The sequence below is a fragment of the Chiloscyllium plagiosum genome, unplaced genomic scaffold (genome assembly GCF_037043375.1).
Source record: "Chiloscyllium plagiosum isolate Xiang-an unplaced genomic scaffold, Cpla_swu_hap1 HiC_scaffold_13, whole genome shotgun sequence".
In the NCBI taxonomy this organism is placed as follows: Eukaryota; Metazoa; Chordata; class Chondrichthyes; order Orectolobiformes; family Hemiscylliidae; genus Chiloscyllium; species Chiloscyllium plagiosum.
Window position 1 is genome coordinate 31,439,870 of NW_028270151.1, and position 22,662 is coordinate 31,462,531.

The 22,662-nt window shown below is 41.3% G+C and overlaps 1 protein-coding gene across 1 annotated transcript in view; it reads right to left on the reverse strand.

Moving 5' to 3' along the window:
* Positions 1-22,662, reverse strand: part of LOC122556060 (anosmin-1) — a 154,128-nt gene that overhangs the window by 36,622 nt on the left and 94,844 nt on the right. Inside the window, exons 5-7 of the mRNA XM_043702467.2 lie at positions 19,443-19,627; positions 17,138-17,267; positions 8,187-8,392 (exon numbers count right to left, since the gene is read on the reverse strand). Coding sequence (XP_043558402.1) covers positions 8,187-8,392; positions 17,138-17,267; positions 19,443-19,627 — 521 coding nt within the window. The remainder of the gene's footprint in view (positions 1-8,186; positions 8,393-17,137; positions 17,268-19,442; positions 19,628-22,662) is intronic.

A 22,662-nucleotide genomic window follows, 5' to 3' on the forward strand; every position in this document is an offset into this window, starting at 1 on the left:
GACATGATTTCCCACGCACAAAGCCATGTTGACTATCCCGAATCAGTCCTTGCCTTTCCAAATACATATACATCCATTCCCTCAGGATTCCCTCCAACAACTTGTCCTCCGCCGAGGTCAGGCTCACCGGTCTATAGTTCCCTGGCTTGTCCTTACCACCCTTCTTAAACAGTGGCACCATGTTTGCCAACCTCTAGTCTTCCGGCACTTCACCTGTGACTATCGATGATACAAATATCTCAGCAAGAGACCCAGCAATCACTTCTCTAGTTTCCCACAGAGTTCTCGGGTACACCTGATCAGGTCCTGGGGATTTATCCACCTTTAACCGTTTCAAGACATCCAGCACTTCCTCCTCTGTAATATAGACATTTTGCAAGATGTCACCATCTACTTCCCTACAGTCTATATCTTCCATATCGTTTTCCACAATAAATACTGAAGCAAATTATTCATTTAGTATCTCCCCCATTTTCTGTGTGTCTAGATTGAAAGAAGTAAAATTGAGACGTTGTTTTGCCTGGAAGGTGAGTTTGTGACCTTGGAAAGTGAGGAGGGAGGAGGTGAATGGACAAGTGTTAAACCTTTTGTGATTGCATGGGAAGGTGTCATGGGGGAATGAGGAAGTGTTGAGAGTAATGGAGGAGTGCTGCATACAATGCTGCCTCCTTTACAGTGGAGTCTATTGTATTGTTTACTCACAATGCCATCTCCTTTACATTGGCAGTCTGCTGTATTCGCTGGTAACAATCTGTTCAATGTTGAAGATGTACTGCATAAGTAAGTGAAGATTGAATATTACAATGACCACACATTAATGAGTGTGTTCAACAGGTACTCATTATCAATGGTATATGTAGCTGCATTGTGTCCACAGCACACTCACAGAGCCCCCTCAATATCCAGATAGTGCTCAACAAGTAATGTATCCATAATGCCAACGGCTGATGTGCAGGAAGTTGCAATGATGCCTTCATCTTTGTCATTTGACCTTCTCTGACCTCTTTAGAGAATAGAACCAGAACCACAGCTGTCTCCTGTAGGACAAAGTGCAATCTTTGTTCTTATGTCTCATGACCTTAGAACGCCCCAAATAGTAGCTGGTGATCAAGAGAACTGTCAGGGTATTGAAAAGCGTCATTTCAGCGAATGGATGAGTCAGATGGAGGCTTACAGTATGCTGCAATTTGAATGCTCAGAATGTACCCTTTAAAAATTTGCCATTCAGGAACGGTTTGCTTCCTTATAACTTCTCTTCCAATTCACAGTATTGTTGGTTCTGTTCTCAATTTCTCCTCCCTGATCCTTTTGGTCTTTTTCAGTAATCATTATTATTGCTGATCTCTTTCATCAAGTTTACTCACTATCTTTGCCACTAGGTTCTGAGTCTATCTCACTTTGCTCTTGGCTGTGTTTGTGCTTCCCTAACAGATTTTAACTACCTATTCATCTTGTCCCTTTCTTTTGCTAGTCTCTGCCATTACAATTGAAACTGAGCATTCCAGGTCAGTAATTTAAACAAGCATTTGACAGTCAGTCCCCACCATTTGATAACAGCGCAAGAATATCATAGCTGCCATTTAAATTCTGGTCCAAGTTGCCTCCAGTAGCTCCTGGCTCAATACTAACCACTGAATTTCTTCATCTAATTTGTGACCAAAAGGAATTATGTGGCAAATGCTGCAGTTAGGAGTGGGAATAAAGATAGCAGTTTCAATTGAGTGGCAGGTCCAAAATTGAGATACTGACAGAATTAAGTTCTACGAACTTAAAAAATGATTGCGCTTCCCAACATTTGGGAAGCCATTTTGCATGTACTTGCAGGTTATGCTTGCTTGTTGAAATTAATTGCCCCTTCTCAATTAAGTTCCACAAGCAAAATGTGCCTTCAGATTTACAATGTATATTAGTGACATGAAATAGTCATCTTCCAGGAGTTTGAAGTGAATAGCCATTGTTTTCCCCTGTTTGGAGAGTATTCTTCTAAGTTATGTCATAATTGAGATCAGATGATGGCAATATAGGCTGCAGGGGGTTCAGTGGATGATCAAGGGAGGAAGACTGAAGAATAATTAATATGGGTTAAGGAGGCTGGCCAAGCTGAAAGTCAAACTGTGGAGAGGTGGAAAGATGGAAATGATCAGAATGTTTCACTGCATTTGCTTTGAGTTCTTGAGAGAGACTTCCGGCTTTCAGGATGCAGGATGGGAAAACATTCTGGCAATAAGAGCTGCTCCTTTTTTTTAAGGCATTTTAGGTGTTGGAGGTGATTCCCTCGAATTCCAGGAGCAGCAGTTACTGTTTTATATGCTGTTGCGTTGTTTTGGAACTTTGGGGAAAAATCAAAACAACTGCAGTTTAAAAGGGGGAAGAGCAGACAAAGGAAGCACATGGTGAGGACAATGCAGGAGAGAGAGAGAAAGAGAGAACCTGCACAGTTGTTACTTTTGCTGTTTGAATTCCTGTATCGCTGGACATCGGAGTGTACCTGGGAAAATTAACAACCAGTGAAATTCACAACTAATCTTGGTGGAACTGTTGGGCGAAGTTCACAGCACAGAATCAGATAAGTTAATTGTTATTTTAAGTCTGTCCAAGAGAAAGGCTGCAGGAGTGAGTATAGTGGATTCTTTCTTGATTATATGTTTTTTTGGACATAAGTCTCTTTATTAAACTTAAAATATAAGCCATAGCTATTAATTTATCCTGGGGCAGTGTTTGTTGAGGAATAAGATGGTGTTATTTTCTGGGTCTGTACATTGTGAAGGAGCAAAAATGGCCTTTGCAGTGATATGTAATTCTTGTCAGATGTGGGAGTTTAAAGAGAGTTTAACGGTTACTGCGGATTATATCTGCCATAAATGCTGTTGGATGCGAAACTTATCAGATCGAGTGGATTGGTTGGAGAGACAGATAGAAGCGATGAGGAATTTGTAACAGCAACAATATGTGATGGATGGCAGTTATAGGAAGGGGGGAAAGTCTCAGGTACAGTCACATAGATGGGTTAACTCCAAGAAAGATAAGAGGTAGGCACCTAGGGCAGGAGTCTTTTGTGGATATACCCATTTCAAACTGGTATGCTGTTTTGGAAAATGTAGAGGGTGATGGATTCTCAGGGGAACGTAGCACGAGCAGCCAAGTTTCTGGTATTGAGACTGGCTCTAATGCAACAAGGGGGATGTTGGCTTCCAAGAGATCAATTGTGTTAGGGGATTCTCTAATCCAAGGTACAGACAGACGTTTCTGTGGCCAGCAGAGAAAAAGCAGAATGGTGTGTTGTTTCCCTGGTGCCAGGATCAAGGATGTCTCAGAGAGGGTGCAGAATGTTCTCACGGGGGAGAGGGGCCTGCAGGAGGTCAGTGTCCATATTGGAGCCAACGACATTGGAAGGGAAAAGATTGAGATTCAGACGGAGATTACAGAGAGTTAGGCAGAAATTTAAAAAGGAGGTCCTCAAGGGTACTAATATCTGGATTACTCCCAGTGCTACAAGTTAGTGAGGGCAGGAATAGGAGGGTAGAGCAGATCAATGCATGGCTGAGGAGCTGGTGTATGGGAGAAGGATTCACATTTTGAATCATTGCAATCTCTTTTGGAGAAGAAGTGACCTGTACAAGAAGGACGGATTGCACCTAAATTGGAAGGAGACTAATACACTGGCAGGGAAATTTGCTAGAACTGCTTGGGAGGATTTAAACTAGTAAGATGGCGGGGGGGGGGGTCCCAGGGAGATAGTGAGGAAGGAGATCGATCTGAGACAGGTACAGCTGAGAACAGAAGTGAGTCAAACAGTCAGGGCAGGCAGGGACAAGGTAGGACTAATAAATTAACTACATTTATTTCAATGCAAGGGGCCTAACAGGGAAGGCAGATGAACCCAGGGCATGATTAGGAACATGGGACTGGGATATCATAGCAAATACGGAAACATGGCTCAGGGATGGGCAGGACTGGCAGCTTAATGTTCCAGGATACAAATGCTACTGGAAAGATAGAAAGGGAGGCAAGAGAGGAGGGAGAGTGGCATTTTTGATAAGGGATAGCATTACAGCTGTGCTGAGGGAGGGCATTCCCGGAAATACATCCGGGGAAGTTATTTGGGTTGAACTGAGAAATAAGAAAGGGATGATCACCTTATTGGGATTGTATTATAGGCCCCCCCAATAGTCAGAGGGAAATTGAGAAACAAACTTGCAAGCAGATCTCAGCTATCTGTAAGAATAATAGAGTAGTTATGGTAGGGGATTTTAACTTTCCAAATATCAACTGGGACTGCCATAGTGTTAAAGGTTTAGATGGAGAGGAATTTCTTAAGTGTGTACAAGACAATTTTCTGATTCAGTACGTGGATGTACCTACTCGAGAAGGTAAAACTTGACCTACTTTTGGGAAATAAGGCAGGGCAGGTCACAGAGGTGTCAGTGGGGGAGCACTTTGGGGCCAGTGATCATAATTCTATTCGTTTTAAAATAGTGATGGAAAAGGATAGACCAGATCTAAAAGTTGAAATTCTAAATTGGAGAAAGGCCAATTTTGACAGTATTAGGCAAGAACGTTCGAAAGCTGATTGGAGGCAGATGTTCACAGGTAAAGGGACGGCTGGAAAATGGGAAGCCTTCAGAAATGAGATACAAGAATCCAGAGAAAGTATATTCCTGTCAGGGTGAAAGAGAAGGCTCAGAGATATAGGGGATGCTGGATGACAAAAGAAATTGAGGGTTTGGTTAAGAAAAAGAAGGAAGCATATGTCAGGTATAGACAGGATACATCGAGTGAATCCTTAGAAGAGTATAAAGAAAGTAAGAGTATACTTAAGCGGGAAAGCAGGAGGGCAAAACGGGGACATGAGATAGCTTTGGCAAATAGTAGTAAGGAGAATCCAAAGGGTTTTTACAAATATATTAAGGACAAAAGGGTAACTAGGGAGAGAATAGGGCCCCTCAAAGATCAGCAAGGCGGCCTTTGTGTGCAGCCACAGAAAATGGGGGAGATACTAAATGAATATTTTGCATCAGTATTTACTGTGGAAAAGGATATGGAAGATATAGACTGTAGTGAAATAGATGGTGACATCTTGCAAAATGTGCAGATTACAGAGGGGGAAGTGCTGGATGTCTTGAAACGGTTAAAGGTGGATAAATCCCCAGGACCTGATCAGGTGTACCCGAGAACTCTGTGGGAAGCTAGAGAAATGATTGCTGGGCCTCTTGCTGAGATATTTGTATCATCGATAGTCACAGGTGAGGTGCCGGAAAATGAGAGGTTGGCTAACATGGTGCCACTGTTTAAGAAGGGCGGTTACGACAAGTTGTTGGAGGGAATCCTGTGGGACAGGATGTACATGCATTTGGAAAGGCAAGGACTGATTTGGGATAGTCAACATGGCTTTGTGCATGGGAAATCATGTCTGACAAACTTGATTGAGTTTTTTGAAGAAGTAACAAAGAAGGTTGATGAGGGCAGAGCAGTAGATGTGATCTATATGGACTGCAGTAAGGCGTTCGACAAGGTTCCCCATGGGAGACTGATTAGCAAGGTTAGATCTCATGGAATACAGGGAGAACTAGATATTTGGATACAGAACTGGCTGAAAGGTAGAAGACAGAGGGTGGTGGTGGAGGGTTGTTTTTCAGACTGGAGGCCTGTGACCAGTGGAGTGCCACAAGGATCGGTGCTGGGCCCTCTACTTTTTGTCATTTACATAAATGATTTGGATGTGAGCATAAGAGGTACAGTTAGTAAGTTTGCAGACGACACCAAAATTGGAGGTGTAGTGGACAGCGAAGAGGGTTACCTCAGATTACAACAGAATCTGGACCAGATGGGCCAATGAGCTGAGAAGTGGCAGATGGAGTTTAATTCAGATAAATGTGAGGTGCTGCATTTTGGGAAAGCAAATCCTAGCAGGACTTATACAATTAATGGTAATGTCCTAGGGAGTGTTGCTGAACAAAGAGACCTTGGAGTGCAGGTTCATAGCTCCTTGAAAGTGGAGTCGTAGGTAGATAGGATAGTGAAGAAGGCGTTTGGTATGCTTTCCTTTATTGGTCAGAGTGTTAAGTAGAGGAATTGGGAGGTCATGTTGCGGCTGTACAGGACATTGGTTAGGCCACTGTTGGAATATTGCGTGCAATTCTGGCCTCCTTCCTATCGGAAAGATGTTGTGAAACTTGAAAGGGTTCAGAAAAGATTTACAAGCATGTTGCCAGGGTTGGAGGATTTGAGCTACAGGGAGAGGCTGAACAGGCTGGGGCTGTTTTCCCTGGAGCGTCGGAGGCTGAGGGGTGACCTTATAGAGGTTTACAAAATTATGAGGGGCATGGATAGGATAAATAGACAAAGTCTTTTCCCTGGGGTCGTGGAGTCCAGAAGTAGAGGGCATAGGTTTAGGGTGAGAGAGGAAGGATATAAAAGAGACCTATGGGGCAACCTTTTCATGCAGAGGGTGGTATGTGTATGGAATGAGCTGCCAGAGGATGTGGAGGAGGCTGGTACAATTGCAACATATAAGAGGCATTTGGATGGGTATATGAATAGGAAGGGTTTGGAGGGATATGGGCCGGGTGCTGGCAGGTGCGACTAGATTGGGTTGGGATATCTGGTTGGCATGGATGGGTTGGACGGAAGGGTCTGATTCTATGCTGTACATTTCTATGACTCTATGAATGACCTTGAAATATGCTGTGCATGCCTTTAAGTAAAAGGGTAATGGAGGCATCGATCTCCTATCTGAGCTGTCACAAAACTCGCCATGCTTCTCATTACTTGCCATGTAATGAGCTGACAAACTGCAAAATGGTGCTAGAAAAGCTGAACCATCACAAAATGGAAGTATCATTCATTTCCATACCTATTGGCAAAGCTTTACTGTATAATGGAAGGTTCCACCTATGTAAACCTTAAATATTCTCAAACTTACCCTATTGGGAAAAATTTTAAGTTGTGAATCAACTGAAGGTATCATCTCATGCCAAAATTGCATCCAACCCTTTTGTCCACCTTGTTGAATGAAGCCAGGAGGTGAATCACCACAGTTATGGTGATGGTTGAGACTTTAGCAGGAAAGGGTTCTCTCGGTGCATGTTATTGACAAAATGGAGAAAGCAGATCAAAGAATACTACAGTATACGTAACTGCAACCTTGTCCATGGGTTATTACTGAGTATCTAAAATCTGGATTTAGGCTGTTGTCAGGAGTAACCATTTTATGCATGCTTTAATTAACCACAAAATGGCTTCTTAATACAAAGTAACATAACAAAATGGCTTCAGGCTGCATTCCTGCATTGCTGAGCTAACTGAATTAAAGATAAAGCAGAACAATGGACCGTTCATAGAATGAAATTAACAAAGTGAGATAGGACATTACTAATTATTTTAGTTAACCTTGAAATGCATGTGGGAAGAGATAAGTGTGTCATAAACAACTTTGTTTTCCAGAAAATATCATTGGGTTAACCATTATGTCATTTATTACATGTTATTGGATTTATTCTGTAATTAAGGCTGTACTATTTCTTAAGAAACATACAAAAAAAAATGCCTTTGTTCGAAGTGAAATTGCACAGTTTCTAGAAGGAACACAGAAGCTGTTAACCTCTGTGTTGCTAGACAAACCTGTGCCCGGCATCGAAATACACTGTGAAAGTTTGCTGAAGCAGACCCATTCCTGTTGATTATTTGACTGACCACGGAACTGAGAGATTCCTCTCCGGGTGGGGGGGGGGAGGGAGCTGTCGAGATCTACATTACCAGTGACAAAAGAAATACCTATTACAGCACATAGTATTTTTTAAACAGATACAGAAGACTGAATATTTAAGCTCTGATGGGAATGGCCATTGATGCAGACAGATGTATTAATTTGTGCTATTAACCCTCTCTCATTTACCTGAAAAGGCCGTCTGCTGTTTTATCAATGCTGCAAAGTCACCTATTGGCCCTCCAACTCAGAGAACCCACACCTTGGCCTTAATCGAGTGATGAGCCCATATGTTGATCATTAATTGGTTAAATCATTGACCATTTATTATCATTATAATTATTTATTATTATTATAATTAATTGACCATTTTGGCAGGATCCTGAAATAAAATTAATTCTTGGAAAGCATTTCCCAGCACTACATCAGAGTTTGAAACACAAAATGGCACAGCCATACTTTAGATCTAATTTAAACTTACTCCTTCAACTATCTTCCAGTTTTCTTTCTTTGTGAGTAAAACAGTTTTCCTGGAAACCCACTGACTCCAGTAAATTCTGTAATGGTGAATGAAGAGATCTTCCTCTTGAGGTGGATCCCAGTGAATTACAAGACTGAAAATGTTGTTGTGCCTCGCAGTAAAGTTGCCTTTCCACAAATTCCTTGGTGCACCTGGCGGTGAGGGATCTGTAGAAAAGCCACAAGTAGAGTACAGTCAGATAAAAGGATCTGGTCATAAAACCCCTTACTTAGATGTCCTAGGTCATATCATGTAATTTCTAGCTACTACTTGAAATTACTATGCACTTTGGAAAGCATGTCTTAAACACAGTAATGTTTATGACAAACCCCTCTGTTAAATTGGTTTTAATTAATATGAAATAGAAAGTCAATTATTTGAGCTGTTTCTACCATTTCCAGTCTTCTGATATCACACCTTAGATAACACTGTAAACTGATCTTTTGTGAGATTGTGGACCAGAAGGATCGACCTGAAAGACATACATTGTCTCGGCAATTCTGAATAAAGATCATACATACCTAGTGAGTTATTTCTCGACTTTTATTGGGGAAAGTGGATATTGGGCAGTTTAGGAGTGCAATTCATGATAGAACACTTTAGACTGTAACATAGTGGATAGATCCCAGTCTATGGAAGAAGTCGATTTGATGGGCTTTTTTTTCCTTCTGTTTCTCATGCAACTAATGCAACTGAACATAATTCATCCACCCCGGAATGAGAAGTGGACTTGCAGTGAATCAGCAACGTATTATACAACACACGTTTAAAAAAAAACTTTTCTGCTGACTTCGGAAGGATTATCAAGATTTTTACTTTCCAAACAAGCAATAGTGACAGTCAGACTCAGGAACAAATCTTCCAAAAGAGTATGAACTATTGTTCTGTGAAACTCAGTGGAAAAAAGATCAGGAATGGTGAAACGCCCATGGCTGATTTGGTACAAGCTGGTTTTATACCACTCGCACATGGATTAATTTAATTCTGTTAGTCTTGATTCTTCATTAAGAAGGTGATATTAAGAAAAAAGATGCGGAAAACTTTTTTGCACATGATGCAAAAATGAATGCAAGCAATCACAAACTATTGATTTATGCATAAAGTTGAGGTGTTTTAAAGATTAGATTCCCTACAGTGTGGAAACAGGCCCTTCAGCCCAAGTCCACACCGACACTCCAAAGAGTAACCCACCCAGACCCATTTCCCTCGACCTAATGCACCTAACACTATGGGCAATTTAGCATGGCCAATTCACCTGACCTACACATTTTTGGACTGTGGGAGGAAACCCACATAGACACAGAGAATGTACAAACTCCACACAGAGAGTTACCTATGGCTGGAATTGAACCTAGGACCCCAATACTATAAGGCAGCATTGATAACCACTGAGCCACCATGCCACTCAAACAATTCGCTTTTGAATTCATTCTTTATAAGGCATTAGCCCATTCACCAATTAAGGTAACAAATATAGTAACACTTTATTATTACAGATGAGTTTGAATTCACTATTTTATGATATTTCTTTCTTTCCTCATGAGGCATGTTTGTGTAATCTACAATAAATCAATGAAGGCATTGGATTTATAGGCCAGTACAATCTAGAAGTAAAGTAAACAGACATATAATGCCTCAATAGTCTTGTAATTAATTGTTCACATGGTAGAATACAGAATAGAGACATTGCTTTCTTGAAAATTCTGGGGATGACTTAGGGCTTGGAGCAAACAAACGTTGAAAGAAATCCAATATCGCTGAATTAAGTCAGTGGATTTCAGAGTTGGTTCTCTGATGTTTCCTCCCCAGCCTGATTTATCAGCATCTGTTGAAGAATAAAAGGCTGACAGCTCCTTTATCACTTGGACAAGGGCACTGGATCCTCACAGTGGCCCATTGTCACAAATCAAACTTCAAGGCTTGGCCTTTTGCTCAAACTTGCTGCTGTTTTATCCCACGAGCGGCGTTAGTTTCAATAGTGTCTCAGAAATCTGCAGAATGGCTGAAGTTGCCACGTTTTTTGAAAAATAGGCTAACGATCAATGAAATCTTTCTATAATTAACAAGAGGACTTCAATCAATAGAGTTCTACTAAAATCCTAATGCACCTGTGTGAACCTCATTCAAGTCAGGCTGAACTCTAGCCCTTTAACCTTGGGGTAAACGTTTCATGTGATGAAAAAGAAAACATCCTTGCTGGAACAAAGAGTTTTTTTTATATTAAGAAAAATGATAAAATTTTGATAATATCAAGGCCTAGTCTATTCTGCAGACTAAATGTTCAGTTGTCAGTTGTATCTTTTCTTCACATATTATTAGTATGGCCTAGTCTTTCATCAGGAGCACTTGTGAGGTTATATGTGGAAGGATGCAGGATGAAACCTCTGACCTGCCATTTTCTGATTCATGTAAAAGTACGTAAAGAAATAACTAGTCAGCTGACTACTGTTTCTGCCTCTGAAATTCTTCAGCATCTTTTTGGTCTTTCAAAAATACTTTCACCTCCCACCCAATCTTAAGGTAGTTAGTGAAATGAATGTAAGATGCAAACATGTAGTGAGTAAGCACACTGAAACTTTAATACTATATCTGCCACACAGAGCTGGGTGAATTTTAAATGAGTTCTGAAGTGAGGTTAAATAAGGATGTTTAATCAAGCAGGAGGGCATGGGGTGGGAACTCTGTCTTGCACAATCAAATTTGTTGTGGGAAGACGTTTAGACAGGCTTCTTGTTGGGACATCAAATTGAGACCCTTCAGTGAGGTTGGGGCATGTCATGCCAGGAGACTGACAAGCAAAGTCAGGTGTGCCTAGTGGGAGTGGAGACCAGGTCCCTACATCACAAGCACTTTTTTCCCATTTGAGGTGAATGGGTCCTACTTAAACAACCTCCTCTACCCTTTCCTCTGACATCCTTTCCCCTTGAGCTCTCTCTCATCCTCACTTACCTTTCCACAGGGAACTGACAATGATCTATGATGAAAGCCAGAGTGAACATCTGGCAGCAGCCACCAGGGGTACTGTTGGTACCAAAGAGATGCTTGCCTTTGACTGGCTGGATCTCAAGATCATTGCAGAAATTCATCAAGGCTCCTTAGACTGCACCATCCAAACCCACAATTACTACCATCAAGAAGGATAAAGGCAGCAGAATACAGTGGAACAACACCACCTATAAGTTCCCCTGATTATCCAATCTCAGAAATACATCAACGTTCCTTCAGTGTTGCTGGGTCAAAATCTTGGATCTCCTTCTCTAAAGACATTATGGGTTACCGACACCAAATGGGCTGCAGCCATTCGAGAAGGCAGCTCACTACCACCTCCTCAAAGGCAATTATGAAAGGGCAACAAATTGGCTCAGCCATGCATGCCCATATCCCATGAGTGAATTTACAAACATCTGTTCAATTGGCAGAGATCCCCACTTCTGACCACATGATTATGGGAAAGTCATTGATGAAGCTCATGAAAATGGCTGGGCCGAGAGATAGTTCCTGCAGTGATATCCTGGAGCTGAGATATAAATGATTTGGATGAGATTTTATGTGACATAGCTAGTAAGTTTGTGGATAACACCTAAATTGGTGGTATAATGGACAGTGAAGAAGGTTATCTAAGATAACAAAGAGATCATGATCAATTGGGTCAATGGGCTGAAGACTGGCAGACAGAGTTTAATTTGGATAGATGCAAGGTATTGCATTTTGGCAAAACAAACAAGGGCAGGATTAATACAATTAGGGCCATGGGTAGTGTTGTAGAACAGAGACCTAATGGTTCTGGTACGTAATTCTTTGAAATTTACAACACATGTAGACAGGGTGGTTAAGATGTCTACATGTTTCTCTTCATTGTTCAGACCTTTTGAGTATAGGAGTTGGGGTGTCATGTTCAGGTTGCACAGGATGTTGGTGAAGCCTCTTCTGGAGTACTGTGTCCAGTTCTGGTCACCCTGCTGTAGAAGGTTATTATTAAAATGGAGAGGGTTCAGCAAAGATTTACCAGGACGCTGTCAGGAATGGAAGGTTTCAGTTATAAAGATAGGCTGGGATTTTGTTCACTGGAGCAGAGGAGGTTGAGGGGAGGCCTTATAGAGGTTTATAAAATCATGAGAGGCATTTCCCTAGTTTGGGGGAGTTCAAAACCAGGGAGTATATTTTTGGGATGAGAAGAGAAAAATTTAAAAAGGGGCAGCATTTTTTTTTACAGTGGCTTATGAGTGGAATGAACTGCCAGAGGAAGTGATGGATGCAGGTACAATTCCAATATTTAAAAGGCATTTGGATAAGTTCAAATAGGAAAGGTTTGGATGGATATGGCCCAAATGCAGGCAAGTGGGACAAGTTTAATTTGGGAACATGGTTGGTGTGGACAAGTTGGACCAGCGGATCTGTCTCCATAGTTACAGCAATTTTCCTTGGTGCTCGGTATGATTCCAATTACTGAAAGTTTATCTCCTGATTCCCAATGAATCCTATTTTTCTAGGGCTTTTTGATGCCCCCTCTCTCAAATGCAGCCTTTATGCAGTCCGTCCCCCCTACCTTTTATCTCCGCACGCTTGGCACATCAGCATCATTCCTGAAGAAGGGCTTATGCCTGAAACGTCGATTCTCCTGCTCCTCGGATGCTGCCTGGCCTGCTGTGTTTTTCCAGCACCACACTTCTCAACTTCATGCAGTCAAGGGCAATCATTCTCAAAGCTGGAGTCCAACTCTTTTGTCCATACTTGGAGCAAGGTTTTAATGAGGTCAGAATCCGAGTGGCCCTAACAGAAACCTTCTGAGCACCAGTCAACGTGTTATTCATTTGCCACATGCTGCTTGACAGCACTGTCAATTATTCCTTCCATCACTTTACTGATGATCAAGAGTAGACTGAAGGGATGGTAACTGGCCAGGTTGATCTATCCAGCTTTTTGTGCACAGGCCATTAAAGATAGAAACCAGTGTTGTAGCTGAACTGGAACAGTCTCGTTAACTGCGTGGTGAATTCTTTATGCGAATCTTCAGGACTATTGTCAGAATGTTGTCAGAGACTATAGCTTTTTCAGTATTTTGTGATACTTCTAGATATTACGTGGAGTAAAGTGAATCAGTAGAAGACTGGCATCTATAATATTGGGGACTTGAGGAGGAGGTCAAAATGGATCATCCACTTGGTACTTCGGGTTAAAGATAGATGGAAATATTTCAGCCTTGCCTTCTGCAATGTTCTGGCGACATGGGTTCCAATCCCACCATATCAAATGATGGAATTTGAATTCACTTAATAATGCTGAAACTAAAAATTAGTCTTATAGTGATTATATAACCATTACTGATTGTTGTAGAAACCCATAGGGTTCACCAATGCCCTTTGGGGAAGGAAATATGTTGTTGATGCCTTGCTCGGCTAACATGTGACTCCAAATCCACAGCAATTCAGTTGACTCCTCTGCAATGGCTTTGCAAGCTATTCAATTTTTGTTAAAAAAAAACTGTTACACAGTTTAAAGAAGAGAATTAAACTGAATAGACCATACAACATCAACTGTGGCATCAGAAATGACAATGGCAAACCCAGCCCTGTAAATCCTGCAAAGTTCTCCTTACTAACATCTGTGAGCTTGTCCCAAAACTGGGCGAGCTGTCTCACAGACTATTCAAGCAATAATGTATGATTCAGAATAGGAATATTTGTGGAGTCTCCTATGTTTAATAGTTGATTAGACCTAAAGGACATAGCTACTAACCTGGATCTGCAGCAAATGATGAGGGAACCAACAAGATAGAAAAGAAACTTACTTGATTCTTTCCTCATCAAACTATGTCAGAAATGCATTTGTCCAAGAGAGTATAGGCAGGAGTGATGTCTGCACATTGTGGAGACAAAGTCCCCGTCTTTACATTGAGAATATTTTCCATCACGTTGTGTGGCACTACCCATGTTCTAAAAGGATGGCAAGGGCACAGTGAATAGTTCAGGTGAGATATGCAAATATCTATCATCAAGAATGGTTCAGTGATGAAGTTGCATATCTCCCCTCGACTATGCACTGAGCGTTTGCCACACTCAAGAGCTTTCTTCAGCTGGTGTTCAGCATAAAAATCATCATCCGTCAGTTGAGTGGGTGTTATGTGGTAATCAGCAGTATGTTTTCTTGCCCCTGTTTGATTAAGTCATGTTTGAGACTTCACAGGATCCAAAGTCAATGTTGAAAATTCACAGATCAATTCCTTCCACACTGTATATCCCAGTACCCCCACCTCACCTCTGATGGTGGAATAGGGCATACACAGGGATGGTGATGGAGATGGAAGTGTCTGGAGACATATTCATACTCACAGAATCATACCTTATAAACAATGTCACGCTGTTGCTTGAATAGTCTGTGACACAGCTCACCCAATTTTGGGACAAGCTCACAGATGTTAGTATGGAGAACTTTGTAGGATTTACAGGGTTGGGTTTGCCATTGTCATTTCTGATGCCTAGGTTGATGTTGTATGGTCCATTCAGTTTAATTCCCTTCAGTATGCTATGTAGCGGTTTTTAAAATAGAAATTGAATAGCTTGCTAAGCCATTGCAGAGGAGCCAACCGAATTGCTGTGGATTTAGAGTCACATGTTAGCCGAGCAAGGCAACAACAACATATTTCCTTTCCTAAAGGGCATTGGTGAACCCTATGGGTTTATACAACAATCAATAATGATTATATAATCACTATTAGACTAATGTTTAGCTTCAGAATTATTAAGTGAATTCAAATTCCATCATTTGATATGGTGAGATTGGAACCCAGGTCACCAGAACATTAGGCTGGGGCTCTGGAGTCCAGTGATTTTACTATATTATAACACTATCACCATATAGTGATGTTGGACACACATGATTTAGGGATGTGGAAGAGGTCTTTGTGGCTCTGGAATTGGAAAGTTCAAATTCCTGTTGGCCAGTGCAACTCTCACGTTCGTTTGGAGGTGGTGCCTTTGCCATTATGGCTGCACCATGTACAGCAATCCTGTGCAAGGTTCTCCAGTTTGTCAGGGACAATGCTGAAAAATTCAGAATTTTGCTGAAGAACTCTTGCTGATTTCCATCTACATGTTTCCTTTGAATTAGTTCAGTGTCGAACAACTTTCTTGTCAAGGGCTCACCAGGCATTTTGGTAACAGTCTTGCTCATGGGGCCATTTTTCCAAAACAAATTTGGAAAAGCTAAATATTTTAATTTAGTACCTCCTGTGCCAAGTTGGTGGGGCCAGCTTCTGTTCAAATATTAAATGTACCATTGTGAGCCCCCAATATTTTTGAGGATTTTACAGTCTCAGTTAACTGGGGCAAGTGGCTCAGTAGTGGAATGGAAATAACCACAAGGGAATTGGAAACATCGGTCTTTGATTTTCCCAATGACCATTTGGAGAAAGTTGTGACTGATCTGTGATTTGTTTTTGTCAGACCATGCTGCTTAAGGTTAAGAGTGGTTCAAGTAGGTAGCAAAACACAGAGAATGGGCATTAGTCACAGAAGCCAAATGGGTTGAATAGGGTTTTGAAAGACAGCCATTTACCAAGTCAGTCAGTTTCAGATCAGGAGGGGAAGTTGAATAGTCAGGAATTGGCCGAGGAAAAGATAGAGATAGAAGAAGGTCATAGCTCTCTAACCGTGGCAATACCAGTAGCTAAGACGGTAAAGAAGGCACAAACCATGCTGGCCTTCATCTGCTGGGTCACTGAGTATAAAAGTTAGCAAGTCATGTTATATAAAATTTTAGTTAGGCCACAATTGGAGTTGTGTGCAAGTGCCACACCATAGAAAGGATGTGAAGGCTTTGGAGAGGGTACAAAACAGGTTTAACAGGATTGTTGCCTGGACTGGAGAGTATTAGTTGTGAAGGGATTTGTTGGATTGTTTTCACTAGAGTGTTGGAGGCTGAAGGGCTGATTGAAGTATTTAAAATTAAGGGAGGCATGGATAGGGTAAATATTCAGAGACCTTTTTCCAGGGTGGAAATGCCAAATACTAGAGGGCATTGTTTTATGGTGAAGTGGAGGGTGGGTGAGGGGGCAGAGTTTAAAGGAGATGTGCAAGGCATGTTTTTTTTCCCAAATGGTGGAAAGCCCAGAACACGCTGCCAGAGGAGGCTGTAGTAGCAGATATGATTGCAATATTTAGACAGACACATTTACAAGCTGTGAATAGGGGGATGCAGACTATGAATAGGCAGATGTGATTAGTTTAGAATGACATCATGGTTGGCACAGAAATGGTGGGTCGGAGTGCCTACTCCTGCGCAATACTGTCCTATTTACATTGAGGTTTGGAGTGGTAGGAGGGATAATGAAGCAGAAGCTGTGGTAGAAACAGGTGCCACACTTCTTCATTCCTCTCAGGATTTCTGAGGGAGCCCTTCAATTTTAACAATGTTACAGTACAGTATGCATAGCCGATTGTGGCTGCTATGCTTTGGAAATAAAATTCCAATTAGTCCCACTCTTATCTATGCCATAGTCCTGAAACATTTTCATAAAATGATCCACTTTCCTTTTTTAGACTACAATTAAATTACTCCACCCTTTCTAACAATGCACTGAAGATCATGAGAACAAGACAATAATGATTTTCTACCCAACCAGTGAGTTAAACCGTAAAAGAACCTGGGAAGACCTTCTGCCAGTAAATCTCAACAACGCATTTAGCAAAACTTTATTTTTTGTTGACAGAGCATGCAAAAAATCTAGTCTGTCACATTTCTATGTGTACCATCATTTTCTCTGTTCCACCACTGATGAAAATTGATCACAGTTGTCTGACCGCTCTCTGCCAACTGGAATGTGGCTGTGCTTTATGAGGGAGGGGGTCGATATTTTATGGTTCTCTATTACAAGGAAGCATGCTTAGTATCACAATTCAGCAGCAATCACTCACCTCTGGATGAGTGGAAGTGTTTACTGGGAGTAGTGAAACCTCGCGTTCCATGAATGTTGACTGCTGCTACTCTGAACTGGTACCATATGTTTGGTCTCATATTTTTCAGATCAACATGCTCCTCTATTGTCTAGGGTATTGGAAAAGGGGAAATGAAGAGCAATTATTCAGTATGGACTTCATTGCAATATACTTGTGAACTCTGCAGGGATCAAAATGATGCATGATGAGATTTATTGAGCTATGTAAAATCTCAGAATTAAATGTCAACTGGTCGTAAAATATACTATCAAAATATACCAACATTTTTACTGATAATAATTTACATTACAAACAAGTAGCATATGTAATTAGCATAAATAATTGGAGTACAACTAACTTTGCAAAAAGAAAGCTTTCTCACAGTGATGAGCTGATTCCAAGAGCAATTATCATCAGTGAACAGTGTTTATTCCACCATTATTCACAGTGTCCTCTCTCAATAAAATCAGTGTGTCACTAACAATGCACATTACAACAGAAGTAAAACACCTCAACTCTAGCTCTGCCGTAATTTGTAAAATTTTGGATATTGTGATCCATGAATTTCCAGTCTGACAGCACTGTAATTGAAGGGCTGATCAGTTTGAGAAGGTGATGGAATGTGAAGTAACAGGATGTCAGCTGATAAAAAGGAACCATTTCATGGGCAAGACATACCTTTACAGAAGTTTACAGACATCCCCAGGGTTGGTACATACAAAAATAAAGCTTTTACAACAATTGCAGATGAATGTAGTTACAGTCATGGGCAGTTATGTGCTTTAGAAATTAAGGTGATTGTTGTTTTGACTGGACCAGGGTTCCTTGTGCGCAGATGCACTAGGAATAGGCCGCGGAGTGAGAGAGGTTTGCAGGGAGAAGTACATAGCTTGCACTGTACAGCTGAAGTACAGGTCCTTGTCAGGATTGTGTTGGGTACTGAGGCACTTCTCCTCAGTGTGTAGGGCTTGGCATCAGTGCAATTAGGGAAGACAGGTTTCTGAGTGGTAGACCTTTTTTTTTTAGAATCCGTACTGTGTGGAAACAGGCCCTTCAGCCTAACAAGTCCCACACCTACCCTCAAAAGAGTAACCCACCCAGACCCATTCCCCTACCCTATATTTACACCTGACTAATAACCTACACTACGGACAATTTAGCATGGCCAATTCACCTAACCTGCACATCTTTGGACTGTGGGAGGTAACTGAAGCAGCGGAGGTAACACATGCAGACATGGGAAGAATGTGCATGCTTCACACAGACAGTCGCTCGAGGCTGGAATCAAACCCGGCTTCCTGGCGCTGTGAGGCAGCAGTGCTAACCATTGAGCCACTGTGCTGCCCACAAGGAAAGAATCCATATTATCTGTCATTTCTGCAGCTCCAGGTATAGCCATGATGGTTTTCACACTGGTTGAATCATGTGAGATGGCTTGGCCTTTCCTATGAACAGATGATGAGGAGGCCTGGACATCTTAACAACTGCCCTAAATAACATTTGGAAGAGCTGTCTCCCTACTGAAACAGGTAAGATTGATGTCAGGAACTTGGACAGGAGCACAAGACTTCAGAAATCCAAAGGTGTGGGAGCAGAGGGAAAGAGGGGAAGGGGAGGTGAAATTAGGCACTGGCAGTGCAAAGGGCCTAAAGATGTCATGTAGGACTCAGAGTGTGATATTGGCCTCCTCATTCACAAAACATCACAAAAGTTAAATAAGCTAATTGCCAGCCTGTGGGCATATATGTAGAAATATATAAAAAATAAATGGTCATTGTTTTCCTTGGAATCTATCAAGAGAAGTGGAGTTAATAAGATGGCATTGCTTGTACATCAAACCAGAGGATTTGGGATAAAGTCTTATATCCAGGGATTAACACCCTATAATTGGGTTGACTGGTACCTGTGTTTGAAGTTCAGGAGAGTGAACCTGCATCCTTTGTTGCAGAGTCAGCGCTCTTTCAGACTTATCATTAGAGCTTAAACAGCTTTTAGAGTAAAAGAGGACTGGCTGCTTCATTTAGGAAGAAATAATTACTCATTTTCTTTCCGTGCAGTTTAAAATGCAGTTAACAAATCACTGCAATGCTGGGCCAGTGACTGGAACTATTGCAAACAAACTAGATAGCACATTCTCCATTTCTCACACGGGTAGGAAGAGAATTTATAGCAGGAAAGCTAAAACACTTCTACAATAATTAAACTATTTGGTTCTTAGTCATTTCAAAACAAAGAATACACAGCATATCCGGTCTGAGAGAATCTGTCACCTATGAAAGCTTACATAAGCGACTGTCTCCCACTTGCTAGCATCATCTTCATTTGGATACATTCCAGAGTTCCATCTTCTCTGCAATATATAAAATACTGGTTCCATAGAAATATTAAACTTGGACATCCACGCAACTGCTACATTTCCATTCTTGTCTTCTGAGAAACTCAATTCCTTTCTGGGCTTCAATGGAACACCTTAAGGGCAAAGAAAAGTCTTAAAAACAAAACTGTATTCACAGCATTACAATGTAGTTTGCCTACAGAGACATACATACATACATACATGTGCGAGACCTATTATGTCTGTACAAAAAATTAGCACAGTCAAATTATTGAGTAAGTATCAATTCTTCCCTCAAAATCTGTTTCTCTGCTGAGGAAGGTATGCAAGACACATGGGACATGTACTTAATATATTTGCTCAGGTTTGTATAAGAAAAATAACACCAGATGGTAACAAACACACAGTGTACAATATAGGAAATAGAACATTCATGCACATGCCATACAGAAAATGGATTATTATTATCAAAGAGTGATTTTCCCCGAATGGAAATGATATCCAGTCACAGACTTTTACGACTCTTGTAGTAATGAGGGATCCATAAAGCAAAGTGTGTAATATTACCTTGACAGAATCTTTATACGTGTTTTTAATTAAATGGAGTGATATATGTGGCTACTTTATGAGGTGTGAAGCTATTTTCCAGAACAGCCTTATATAGGTTTTTATAGAAAGAAAGAGGTGTCAGAGGCCATTTTGTCATATGTTTTCTCTCAAATGAGCTGCTCAATTGAACAGAGCTATGGATAAATGTACAGGGCATGTATATGGAAACATCATATTGCTATGGGAGAACTCTATTTTAAGAATGTGTGAGATGGGATTTTCCTGGGTTTGTATTGGAAAATCAGGTGGGTTGAAGCACAAGCAGATGTCCTGATGTTAAATTAATGTGGGGAAAGTTGGATGTGTTCCTTTACAGATCTGTCAACTGCACAATTTTACAATACAGTATTTATTGAGCTGAGGCAAACCTCTACTCCTGGTGATGGGCCCAAGAAAAATCTCCCTATTTATGTGAATAGTCATAGAGTCATAGAGATGTACAGCATGGAAACAGACCCTTCGGTCCAACCTGTCCACGCCGACCTGATATCCCAACCTAATCTAGTCCCACCTGCCAGCACCCGGCCCATATCCCTCCAAACTCTTCCTATTCATATACCCATCCAAATGCCTCTTAAATATTGCAATTGTATCAGCCTCCACCACATCCTCTGGCAGCTCATTCCATATACGTACCACCCTCTGCATGAAAAAATTGCCCCTTAGGTCTCTTTTATATCTTTCCCCTCTCACCCTAAACCTATGCCCTCTACTTCTGGACTCCCCGACCCCAGGGAAAAGACTTTATCTATTTATCCGATACATGCCCTTCATAATTTTGTAAACCTCTATAAGGTCATCCCTCAGCCTCTGACGCTCGAGGGAAAACAGCCCCAGCCTATTCAACCTCTCCCTGTAGCTCAAATCCTCCAACCCTGGCAACATCCTTGTAAATCTTTTCTGAACCCTTTCAAGTTTCACAACATCTTTCCGATAGGAAGGAGACCAGAATTGCACGCAATATTCCAACATTGGCCTAATCAATGTCCTGTACAGCCGCAACATGACCTCCCAACTCCTGTAATCAATACTCTGCCCAATAAAGGAAAGCATACCAAACGCCTTCTTCACCATCCTATCTACCTGCGACTCCACTTTCAAGGAGCTATGAACCTGCACTCCAAGGTCTCTTTGTTCAGCAACACTCCCTAGGACCTTACCATTAAGTGTATAAGTCCTGCTAGGATTTGATTCCCCAAAATGCAGCACATCGCATTTATCTGAATTAAACTCCATCTGCCACTTCTCATCCCATTGGCCCATCTGGTCCAGATTCTGTTGTAATCTGAGGTAACCCTCTTTGCTGTCCATTACACCTCCAATTTTGGTGTCATCTGCAAACTTACTAACTGTACCTCTTATGCTTGCATCCAAATCATTTATGTAAATGACAAAAAGTAGAGGACCCAGCACCGATCCTTGTGGCACTCCACTGGTCACAGGCCTCCAATCTGAAAAACAACCCTCCACCACCACCCTCTGTCTTCTACCTTTCAGCCAGTTCTGTATCCAAATGGCTAGTTCTCCCTGTATTCCTAGAGATCAAACCTTGCTAATCAGTCTCCCATGGGGAATCTTGTCAAATGCCTTACTGAAGTCCATATAAATCACACCTATTGCTCTGCTCTCATCAATCTTCTTTGTTACTTCTTCAAAAAACTCAATCAAGTTTGTCAGACATGATTTCCCATGTACAAAGCCATGTTGACTATCCCGAATCAGTCCTTGCCTTTCCAAATACATGTACATCCTGTCCCTCAGGATTCACTCCAACAACTTGCCCACCACCGAGGTCAGGCTCACCGGTCTATAGTTCCCTGGCTTGTCTTTACCACCCTTCTTAAACAGTGGCACCACGTTTGCCAACCTCCAATCTTCCGGCACCTCACCTGTGACTATTGATGATACAAATATCTCAGCAAGAGGCCCAGCAATCACTTGTCTAGCTTCCCACAGAGTTCTCGGGTACACCTGATCAGATCCTGGGGATTTATCCACCTTTAACCGTTTCAAGACATCCAGCACTTCCTCATCTGTAATCTGGACATTTTGCAAGATGTCACCATCTATTTCCCTACAGTCTATATCTTCCATATCCTTTTCCACAGTAAATACTGATGCAAAATATTCATTTAATATCTCCCCCATTTTCTGTGGCTGCACACAAAGGCCGCCTTGCTGATCTTTGAGGGGCCCTATTCTCTCCCTAGTTACCCTTTTGTCCTTAATGTATTTGTAATAACCCTTTGGATTCTCCTTAATTCTATTTGCCAATGCTATCTCATGTCCCCTTTTTGCCCATCTGATTTCCCTCTTAAGTATAATCCTACTTCCTTTATACTCTTCTAAGAATAGTCTAATATAAAATAAATTAGAGCTGTTTCATTTATGGCTGTTGCCTAGATAATGACACAGCAGGTTACAATAGCTACTTTAAAGGCATGATGACCGAACGCCAGTTTTGAAAAGTGAACTTGGGAAAGTATTCATTTGAATGAATCTTTTTTAAAAAATTTCTGTTTGAATAAGAAACACTCAGAACATTGGGGAACTGGTTAGA